Below are 11,556 nucleotides of genomic sequence, written 5' to 3'. Positions count from 1 at the left end.
AACATATTTCATGACATATGTTCATTTCATAACATGTAGCATACCTCATGCTTAAAATGACATATTTTCATATATCATGCTAAAATAGTACATTTTCATGCTTTGTGACAAAAGTAAGATAACACATGTCATGTTTGCAAATAGTCAAATAATCAATGATGTATCATATGACATTTCATGATCAAAATAAGAGTATGATAGAAAGTAGCTTACAAACTTCCTGCATTTTAAAAATCATTGTGGCTAAAATAAAATGCGTACTAAAGTTAGAAATCATGAAATTCCAGAATTTAATAAACAATATTTGCAAATCTACCCTCATACTTTTTGAAAATTGCAATAATAATCCTAAACTTTTACTATTTACATTTTGGCCCTAAATTTCACCAATTTACACAAACTTCATATATTTTATATTTTAATTTCATATATGACCTTAAAATCTCATGAATGAAACATCCATTATGAGAAATTCATGCGACTCATGACATGCGTATTGCCAACTTTCATTGTGGTTTTAAGCCTATAATCTTAGGAACTATTGTATATCTGAAGGTTAACACTTAACTATACATTAACTCAGATCATATCATCATGCTAGTAATTTAGCTTTAAGTCATACGGGATCATATCAACATTTATGTGATGAACAACATCAAAGCATTATTTATTCATCAAACCAAGTACCTTTCATGATGTATCTAACTTCTCTTTAGCAAATGAATTATTATAGCTCTAAAAACTCGTGTACTCTAACTCCTAACATGCCAATAATATGCTTCTAGATGTTTATAACGCATGCTTTGAGAAATTTAACCAAGATATCACAAGATAAACTCCAAACAATTGGAAACCGAAGAAACATGCTAGATGATCAACCCAAGTTATTGATTTATATTCCTAGCTTGACATGTTGTTTTTCCTAAGTCTCAACCTTTAGTCAATATAACAAGACATTAGCTAAGCTTATAACATCAAATCAAGGTATGCCATGGCTTTAATTAAAACAATTTATTCACATAAGACTCTAAATCTATACCAAAACATGCTTCCAAGGATTCACCTCATATAACTCAATCTAAATCTCATTTTCGTATACTAAATCAAAGCCTAATATGTTAATATGACTTCCAATAAAAAGATATGGTAGAGTTACTCACCAAACCGTGGCTTTTGGAGCTCTCAAGAACCCTCTCTCTCTCTAAGGAACTCACTCCAACCACTCAGTTTCACTCTTATCTATAGCTATAAGTGTTTTGGTCACAAGAGTTATGTTAAGTTGAGGATGATGTGGATACAAGTGATGGTAGGAGAGTGGTATTTATAAGATTTAGTTGTGGAAGGGAGAAGTGCAAATGAGCTATGTGTTGTACGGTTTTTCTAAAATGAATTGGAAAGAATCCAAGAATGCTCTCGGTGTAGTGTTTTCAGTTTGTCATTGTTTGCACAGTTGAATATGCCTCATCATTAACGTATGAACAAGGACCAGTTGAGGGTGATAGGTGCAAATATTTCAGATTTTTCAAAGGGTGTTTGAACTCAAAAAGAAACCAGACATGTTGCTGGTTTTTCTTCCCAAGTAAATCCATTAGCTCTCTCAAAAGGCCATTTTTGTCCGGTGAGAAAGATCATGGCTGAAAAGAAGATCAACCAAGAGGCTTTTAAAGTAACTATGCTTAATGTATGGAAATTTGTGACTTAAGTAAACATCATAGAAGTTGGGGTCAATTTGTTCATCTTTAGATTTTGTTTTGATCAAGATCTCCATCGTGTTTGGGAGGGTCAACCATGATTTTTTTTTATTAACATTTGATATGTTTGAAATTATTTGATGGTGTCACTCCTCCAAATGCTTTGGTGTTTAGTTACTCTTACTTATGGCTATAATTACACAATCTGCCTTTTGGTTGTATGAATCACATTGTTGGTTCTTGGATTGGTAAAATGATTGGTAAGGTTTTACACGTGGATGTGGATGCCAATGCCAATGGTTGGGGTAAGTATATGCGGGTTCTAGTTTAAATTGATCTATTGAAACCACTTGCACGAGGGACTATGTTGTTTCTAAAAGAACACCATGTGTTTGTGCCTTTTCAATATGAACATTTACCACATTTTTGTTTCTTTTGTGGTGTTATCATGCATGGTGCTTGTGGTTGTCATGTCGAATCTGGTTCTTCCTCTGCTTCTTCTACTTAAAATCTGCAATATGGATCCTAGTTGAGAGCTACTGCTTCTACTACACGTGGTGGTGTGGGGAAATACATTGATGGTCGATTGGAACAACCATCCAATTTTCCTTTTGACGAGAAATTATCTTCTTCCTGTTTTTCATGAAACTGTCATAACAATTATGTGAATGTCTCATTGGCTCCTGACAAGGACAACATTATGTAGCCAAATGCTAAAAGAAGGTAACTGTCTTAAGAGAAGGTAATTGTCTCAACTGCAACTGCAGTAACTCTCCAACTACTCTGATTGCTCCTGCTCTGCACATTGGATTGTGATCTGCTATTGTAGATGCCTCGGCTCCTTTTGCAAATCCAAAATAAAGCTCTAGTTTCTTACCAAACTCTGAAAGGGAAACTCACAAAATTAGAGGCCTTCAGGTTAATCTGACAGCTTCATCAATTGAATAACTAAGCAACTTTAAATAGATATTAGTTGTATTCAGGAAAGCTTACACCTGAAATGGAAACACCATGCTAAAATGCATTGGCTTCAATATGGATATAGGAATACCAAGTTTTACCATCTGTGTGCTAGTCAAAGAAGGAGAGACAAGATATTACAAGTGGTTGATAAACATGGGATCCTTCACACTGACACTATTGGGATAGGCCGTACTTTTACACAGTTCTATCAATCTTTATTTACTTCTACTCACCCTTCTCATATTGATGCTTGTTTAAATGCTCTGAATTCAAAAGTCTTTGCAGAAATGAATGATGCTTTACTTAAAGCTTTCATTGAGAAAGAATTTAAAGCGTGTCTTCTAAATGGGACCCTACAAAGCACTTGGTCTAGATGGGTATAGTGCTTGTTTTTATCAAGATCATTAGTTTGTGGTTGGTAATGAGGTTTGTCATGCTGTACTCTCTTTCTTAAATTCCAATGCGAATATTGAGGCCATCAACTTTGCATATTTGGTTATAATTCCAAAAACTAGAATTCCAATGAGTGTTTCTGAATATAGACCAATTAGTCTATATAATATTTTATACAAAATAATTACAAAGATGATCACAAATAGACTGAAACTGATTTTGCCTTCACTCATTTCACCAAATCAGTGTGCCTTTGTCCCTGGTAGATTAATTATAGATAACATTTTGACTGCCTATGAAACTCCACACTATGAACTCTCAACTTTATGGTAATAAGGGGTATATGGCATTGAGATTGGATATGAGTAAAGCATATGATAGGGTGAAATGGGCATTCATAAGAGTTGTGATGTCTAAGTTGGGTTTTGCAACAAAGTGGATTGATCTGATCTTAAACTGTATCACTACTTCATTTTCTATTTTGGTGAATGGTATTCCTCAACAAAGCTTTAACCACAAAGGGGATTGAGGCAAGGTTGTCCTTTGTCACCCTACCTCTTTATTCTTTGTGCTGAAGCATTGAGTTTTCAATTGTATGCTGCAAAACAGTAAAGGCTTGCCATTGGTGTTCCATTTGCTAAGGGACAGATCAGAACGAGCCATATGTTTTTTGCAGACAATAGTCTCCTATTTTGTCAAGTTAACATGTAGGAATGGGTCACTTTAAACCGAATTCTTGGTGTCTATGAAGCTGCATCTAGACAGTAGCTTAATAGAGATCAAACCACTTTGTTTTTCAGCTAAAATACTAAGGCAGCAACCAAACAATACATTATGGAGGTGGCAGGATTACAAGCTTCTTCTAACTTGGATAAATACCTAGGCCTTCCCTCCCTTATTGGTAGATCCAGATTGAGTGCTTTCAATGGTATTATGGAGAGGGTGGGTAGAAGGCTTGGTAATTGGAAGAACAAGTTTCTTTCACAAGCTGGGAAATAAATTCTTATTAAAGCTATGTTACAAGCTATTCCAACCTACAGCATGAGTGTGTTCTTGTTGCCCAGGTCTCTTTGTAGGAAGCTACAGTCTCTTTATGCTAAATTCTGGTGGTGTCATCAAGATAATCAATCTAAAATCCTTTGGAAAAGTTAAGAATTTTTTAGTGTTGGGAAAGCATATGGGGGACTTGGTTTCAGAGACTTGTATAGCTTTAATCTTGCTCTTTTGGCCAAGCAAGCTTGGAGATTTCTTATGTATCCTGATTCCCTTCCAAGCAAGATATTTAAGGCAAAATATTTTACACACACTGCATTCTTACATGCTGAGTTAGGTTCCAGGCCTTCTTACATGTGGAGGAGTATCTTCTAGTCCATTCCCCTATTAAATGAGGGCCTTACTTGGAGAGTGGACGATGACACTCAGATCAAAAAAGTTTGGAAGGAAAAGTAGTTGCCCGTGGATTTTTCTTGTAAAATTCAATCTCTTGTGTCTGTGCTTCCTGAAATGTTGTGGTTGCTGACCTTATTGATTCCCATACTGGGTGGTGGAATTTAGACTTAATTCATGCTACTTTTAATGAGAGAGACATCAGGGAAACATTAAAGATACCTATAAGTGTGATGCCTTCTGCAGATAGGTTGAAATGGAAGGGAACTATTAATAGCTTCTTTTCAATTAGGAGTGCTTATCACTTGCATAGGCAAATCTCAACATGGTCTACTGGAGAATCTTCTAATCAAGGGAAGCATGGGAGTTTGTGGAAGAAGCTATGGTCTTTCCAAACCACTAATGTTGTCAGGATGTTCATATGGTGTGCATGCACTGATGCCTTGCCTACTAGAGTCAATTTATACAATAGATATGTAATTCCTGACTGTATATGTCCTCCCTGTTTGATTGAAGATGAGACCCTAGGCTATATTTTATGGACATGCCCCTTAGCAAGGAATGTGTGGCTTCTAGGCTCACGAGCTATCCAAAAAGCTGCCATCACAGCAGTTGATTTTTTAAGTGTGTTTGAACAGATGTATGATAGACTGATGCAACAGGACTTGATGTTTTTTGTTGTCTTGGCTCGATTTATATGATTTAGAAGGAATACTTTCATTTATGATGGCTATTTTCATTCACCTTCTTATGTTTATAAGCAAGCTGTCCAAGAATTTGAGTATTCTATGGATGTAATGCAGCACCAACATGTGGCTAGACATATTACACAACCTGCTGCATTACATTGTGAAGCTCCTCCACCTACCTTGGTTAAGTTGAATTGGGATGTGGCTATCAAAGATGACTATAATAAGATTGGCATTGGAGGAATTATTATAGATTGTTCTAGTTATGTTCTTGCAATTTTGATGCAGCCTATGTTTTATTGTGTAGATCCAACAATTGCATAAGCCAGGGGCCTAATTGCTGTTGTTTTATTTTGTCAAGATCTTGGCTTAGATTACCTAATCTTTGAAGGTGATTCTGGTCAGGTGATTCAAGCAACTTCATTACTGGAGGCCTGTGCAGGAAAGCTTAGTTGTCTTTGTTCAGACATACGAACTCTACTTTCTAATTCTCATTGGAATATTCATCATGTGAAGAGAGAATTCAATAGTGTTCCTCACCAGCTAGCAAGGAAAGTTGTTCTTTTGGAGAATGAACTAACAGTATTGATTGTGTTGTCGATTGTATTCAATCTATTGGAATGGCTTTTGGCCAACACTATGATTAATATCAAAATTGTGTTTTCTGATGATAATGATGATGATGAGGAGGAGGGGGAGGAGGAGGAGGAGAAAGAATAACGGACAAAATATATTTATGCTGAGGGTGTGTGCACTTCTTCAAATTTGTCCCATGTTTGTCCTAAACAAAGGACAAGGAAAAATATATTAAAAATTTTATTTATCATCTCCACACCAAATACCACACATAATTTTTTAATTATTTTCCTTACAAAATGTGTGGTGTATAGATGATATCATGATGAATAAAAAAACTCAATTAATTTAGAAAGAATAAAACCAACAAAAATTTAAAAAAAAAATGTGTAGTGTGTAGTGTGTGAAATGATGAGTAGCAAAACTCAATATATATAAATATATATGAGTGTTACTACACAGAAGCCTCATACTCTGCATACCACTTAAAAATATGTGATTTTACTTTTTTATCCTCTTATTTCATCTTTCATATTTCATGAAATATAAGAGTAAAATAGTATAATCACATGTTTTTAAGTGGTGTGCAAAATTATGGGGCTTATGTCTACACAACCTCCCCAACCTCCACACACCACATTTTTTAAAATTTTTAATATTTTTTTAAAATTTTATTTTGAGTTCATTCTTTTTAAATTAATTCAATTATTCTATTCATTATTCAAATATTAAATATTTGAAAAAAGAAAAAAATAATAAAAATTAAAAAAAGTGTGGTGTGTGAAGGGTGTGTGAATAGTAGGAGGTTATGTATATTTTTTCTATATATAAATTGAAGAGTAATATCACTCATCATCTCAACTTCCATCATCCTTTTATCATCCTATGATGTGGCATTAGGTGATTGAAAATTATTTATTACATTTTACTTGTGAATCTATTATCTAATACCACAAAATGGGATGATGGGAGTTGGAATGATGAATAGATTTTTTTTAAATTGAATAGTTAATATAAAAGTCAAATACCGCTCGAAACGACGTCGTGTCATAGATTTTTTGGGGTGCTTTTGTGCTCTAATCTCTATCCGGTTACACGTTGCCTCATTCTCAATCCACCCGTCAAAGAGGCAAAGACAGAGAGAGGTCTGAGTTCTTGTTTTTGTAATTGATTTTCGAGGTTTTTGTTCAATTCCATAAACTATTCGGGCTCAAAAATTAATTTTCCAATCAAAGGATTCGAGACAAACATAAAATTCGTAAGTTATCGAAAAATCGGAATGGCGAATCTGTACGTGACGGCGGTGCAGCCGACGGATCTGAATAGGAACACAGAGTGGTTCATGTACCCAGGGGTATGGACCACCTACATCCTTATTCTTTTCTTCTCTTGGCTGCTTGTCCTCTCTATCTTTGGCTGCGCTCCTGGGATGGCCTGGACCATTGTTAATCTCGCCCACTTTGCTGTACGATAATACTCTCTCTCTCTCGGCTCTTTTATTCTTGTTTTTTATGTTTTCGGATTTTGAAGGTTATTCTTTGTGCGTGTTTTGTTTTTAAATTTTAGGGGTTCAAATTGGTTGCATGTAGGTTAGGTCTTAGAGTTTGTGCTTGTATTACGCTGTTTGATTTGCCTTTTTCTTGTGTTGTTAATTTGGGCACGTGTTTTGATTTTGATTATTTGGCATGTCTAATGTTCTTGATTGTTGGATTGGAGTTCATTTTGGGATTTTAGGGTTTAAGATATTTGCTGTTTTGTCTCTTGTGCTGTTTTGTTGAGGAAGAGAGCAGACCCAAGTTGTAAATTTTCTTCTTTGAAGGTTGAATCGGCTTTGATTGTTTGCTGTGCATAAGTGGGTGAATGTTAGATTTTGGATTGTATTGATGTGGGAGAAGATGAAATCAGTCTTATGAAAGCTTTATTGAAATAATGAAGAATCTTACACTGGAATATGGACGGTCAGAGTCTCAGACAAGGTTTGTTTTGGTTTTTACTAGAAATTCCATTCCTAGGACTCGAGCTGGGGCTCCAAAGTTAGTCATGTATATGTTGAGCTCTTTGGAATTAGAGACTGGATTTGTATTATATAAAAACGAAGCATAATGACTTCTTTTTTTTATACCAGCTTAATTTCTACCTTCTTTCAATTTCAATATTGTGAGAATAATCAATTCAAGATTAACTTATCAACGAATAATCAATTCAAGCAACTCCTTGCACACTGCCAACCCCATCCCCAGAGCATTGCAAAGAAAAAGAATGCCCATCCCAAACCTCTTTGCAGGCTTAGCAAGATTGGAAGTAAAACTGGCTCGTTTGGATTGAAAACTCACATCAACTCATCTCATCTCGTCATTACAACTTTTTCAAATTCTCACACAAAATATAATAAACAATTCAACTTTTTCAAATCCCAAAACAAAATAATATTAAAAAATAATATTCTAACAATATTTTATTCTACTTTTTATAAACTATCTCAACTCACCTCTGAATCCAAACGGGGCTTTACTGTGATGTGATCCACCCCTTTACCTCTGGTCCTTGGACCAAGTGGAATCTCATCCCCCCCCCCCTCTCTCTCTCTCTCTCTCTCTCTCTCACACACACACACACTCCCTTCTATACGTAGAGGTTGAGTCAATGCAGTCAATCCTGTAGGTGTGCTTGAATTTATTGTTATAAAAATAAATTCCATTTGAGACAAGGCCCACCTGGCCAACCAGAAACCGTTTTGTCAATAAATTATCTGTGAAAGGCATAATTTATTTGTTTATTCTTGTACCTATCAAAACAAAAACAAAAATAGTTTGTTCTTCTGCTTTCTGAGTTTATGCCCTTCACTGATACATCACGTTGCTTTGCTTCCATGTGTAACATGATTGATTATATCTCCTTCTTTAGGTTACTTATCACTTCTTCCACTGGAAGAAAGGAACTCCATTTGCTGAAGACCAGGGTATCTACAATAGGTTGACTTGGTGGGAGCAAATAGATGATGGAAAGCAGCTCACGCGCAACAGAAAGTTCTTAACTGTTGTTCCTGTTGTGCTGTAAGTTTACTTCTATGGTATTAACCAACATGATCATATTATGAAAGTTATTTTATTTGTCATTCAACCTTTCTGGAGATTTTTTTAATTTTTTTTTGGGTATCATATGCATTAACCTACTTGTGATCTCCTAGTATATCTATTTCCATGTGCATCAAGCAGTTAATGCTTGTGAACTTATAGCATATCTATTGATGTGCAAATATATGTACGTTGAGCAGTTTATTGTTGCGAACTTCTGGCATATCCTTTGGTATGTATGTATGTGTGCGTTTACTTATCAAAAAAAAAAAAAAAAAATGTATGTATGTGTGCGTTGAAGGGCTAAAGTGTATAAGTAGGAACAAATTGTTGTTATCAAACCAGTTTTTTTTTGTTGCTTATTGCCATGTTTCATCTCTCTCTCTGTGTTCAAAACTTTCATAGTGTTAAATGTTGTAATGGATCCCAAATATATCATGGCTTTGTTGTTATAAGAATTTTTTTACTTGATATTTTAGCTAGGGATGTTCACTGTTCAGCATGGTTGGTTTTGGGGATGTTTTAACTATTGAACCAAGTTGCCAGTCACTGAAAATCATGTGCTGAACCATAAGGCCAGATTTTTAAGATTTCTTTTCAGCTTTTGGTCCTTCACAATCACTCGTCTTATTATTATTCTTCTCCCTGTCTTCCTTTTAACTTTCTCATTTTATATAATCTCTTGTAATAATCTGGTCTTAAATGAAGAATAATTATATAACATTTTAAATTTAAATAAAAAATTTCAACGTATTTAATCAGGTGATATTATTATATTTATTGACAGTAAAATAATTATATGGTTATGAGAGTGTCCCTTAAATCAGTCTAAAATTCTGTATTCTGAAAAATCTAAAGATAGTTTTGATAAATAGATGATGAATTGCATTTATCTTATCATAAAATAATATAGAGAAATTCTTGGTCTACACAGAAATCTTAGACAAGAAAGTTTACACATTGACGTGGTTTAATAATAATCATCAGTGTCTCCAAACCAAACTTATCTGTGTTCATTGCACACAGTGTGGTGAGGTAGGTTGGCAAAACTTTCCTATTTCCACAGCATTTGTTATCAAATCTTCTGTTCTATAAAGTATGGATTCGGCTTTAAAAGATCAAGATGTCTCACGACCCAGAACTGGCATAAGAATTTGATATTTAGATTGCTCGAGTAATGAGGTGAGTTGCCAATGTCATGACAACAATTAGAGATTGCCAATTGGGTTTATTGGTTCAAGTGGCTCGAGCTCACTTTGGATTTTGTTGGGAAAATGACCTACAAAAGTGATTCCCAAACTGAGCATCAGTATTTTGCTAATACAACACTGTACCTTGCAGCAGACTATCAAAAACCAATTGAGGTTGGCCGGTGCGGTGTGATGGTATCAACATGACCAACCCTGATTTTGTTCCTAAAATTATGAAATCAAGTTCTAAAACAATGACTTGCAAGATGCCCATTGGCAATCGTGAGAAACCAGCTTACCCCAGTTTCGTAAATTTTACTAAGAGGACTCCTTAGTAAAATCTCAATATTCCGAATATATTTTCTCAAATTTTTATCAAGGCAAGGCAGAAACTGAAAATCAGAAGTTTTTATTGGAGTTAAGTTTCCAAACAGAGTCCCAAATTTGTTCTTGCTGATAGTGGTGTCTGTGTTTGTCTCAAGGTTGTTTAATCGAGATGCGAGTTCCTTGTGAAATATTCTATCAGTATTGTATCTTAACCTGTGATATGTATGACATGTATTTGGTTAGAGGCCCTCACATTCAAAGTCGTAGTAAATGCATGCTGATTGCTTGGATTTGTTTCTGATATTTGCAATTAGAATCACATGGATTCTCCTTTCCTTTGTTTTGACAGGTACTTGATAGCCTCACACACGACTGACTACCAGCACCCTATGCTCTTCTTTAATACCCTGGCAGTGATCGTCCTGGTTATTGCCAAGTTCCCCAATATGCACAAGGTCCGGATTTTTGGAATCAATGCAGATAAGTGAAGTACAGTTTGAATCAGGAAAATGTTGGTTTTACCTGCATAAGACTCTTATCCCTTACCTTGTTGTGATAAAAACTTGTATCTTTGTATAGAAGTGAGAACCGGATGGATATATCCAAATATATAATGTTTTGTGGCTGACTGTTTTTTCAAGCTCTCTAAAATTATTGTATCGGTGATCTTTGTACAGCGTAGAAATTTGATGTGTATGGATTATCCCTGCGATGTTAATCTTATCGCATATTTTGATGCTGTGATTGTCATCATTTTAGAACTTTACAGAAGTGGAGTTGGTATCATATCAGGAAGGTCTTTAATAAGAGAGATCTTGGTTCTCAATTTAGACTTGCATTTAACATTACTTTTTGAGAAATTGCATCGTTTTAACTTTACTATTTAACAAAGAGAAATGATCTTTGCAGCCTTAGGGTATATAAATCTCGTGCACACGTTTTGAAAAAAGTGAATAAATTTAAGATCTATATGAAAAAATTCTTTTTTTAATGGTAGGTCGTACTTTTTTTTTCCAAAAGAACGCGTAAAACTTGCACACTTTAAAATTGTATCTAGCATTACTTTTTAATTAATATTTTTAATTTGGACCGAGAATCATGATGTATAAAACCCCCCACACGTCATGCACAACTTTAGCTAAACATGATAACATATGGTACATAAACCCATCAACACATATCCATCTTAATTAACATATGATACTTTATTCTCAACTTCGGCTAAAGATCACCACTTATAATATGCTTGCTTCTAAAACTTGAAAAT

General features: G+C 34.8%; 1 protein-coding gene across 2 annotated transcripts; it reads left to right on the top strand.

The window, feature by feature from the left end:
• The first annotated feature begins 6,705 nt into the window (after positions 1–6,705).
• Positions 6,706–11,012, top strand: LOC121247120 (ORM1-like protein 2). 2 transcript variants are annotated; one of them, XM_041145463.1, is made up of 4 exons: positions 6,706–6,843; positions 6,934–7,163; positions 8,603–8,751; positions 10,639–11,012. In XM_041145463.1, exons 2-4 carry the CDS (start codon positions 6,978–6,980, stop codon positions 10,775–10,777), a joined length of 474 nt encoding a protein of 157 aa, XP_041001397.1. In that variant the 5' UTR covers positions 6,706–6,843; positions 6,934–6,977; the 3' UTR covers positions 10,778–11,012. The 2 variants fall into 2 exon arrangements, with proteins under 2 accessions (XP_041001397.1, XP_041001396.1); XM_041145462.1 differs by having other exon boundaries at positions 6,750–7,163.
• The last annotated feature ends 544 nt before the right edge of the window (positions 11,013–11,556 follow it).

The sequence above is a fragment of the Juglans microcarpa x Juglans regia genome, chromosome 1S (genome assembly GCF_004785595.1).
Source record: "Juglans microcarpa x Juglans regia isolate MS1-56 chromosome 1S, Jm3101_v1.0, whole genome shotgun sequence".
Lineage (NCBI taxonomy): Eukaryota > Viridiplantae > Streptophyta > Magnoliopsida > Fagales > Juglandaceae > Juglans > Juglans microcarpa x Juglans regia.
This window is presented reverse-complemented; position numbering and strand designations above follow the sequence as displayed.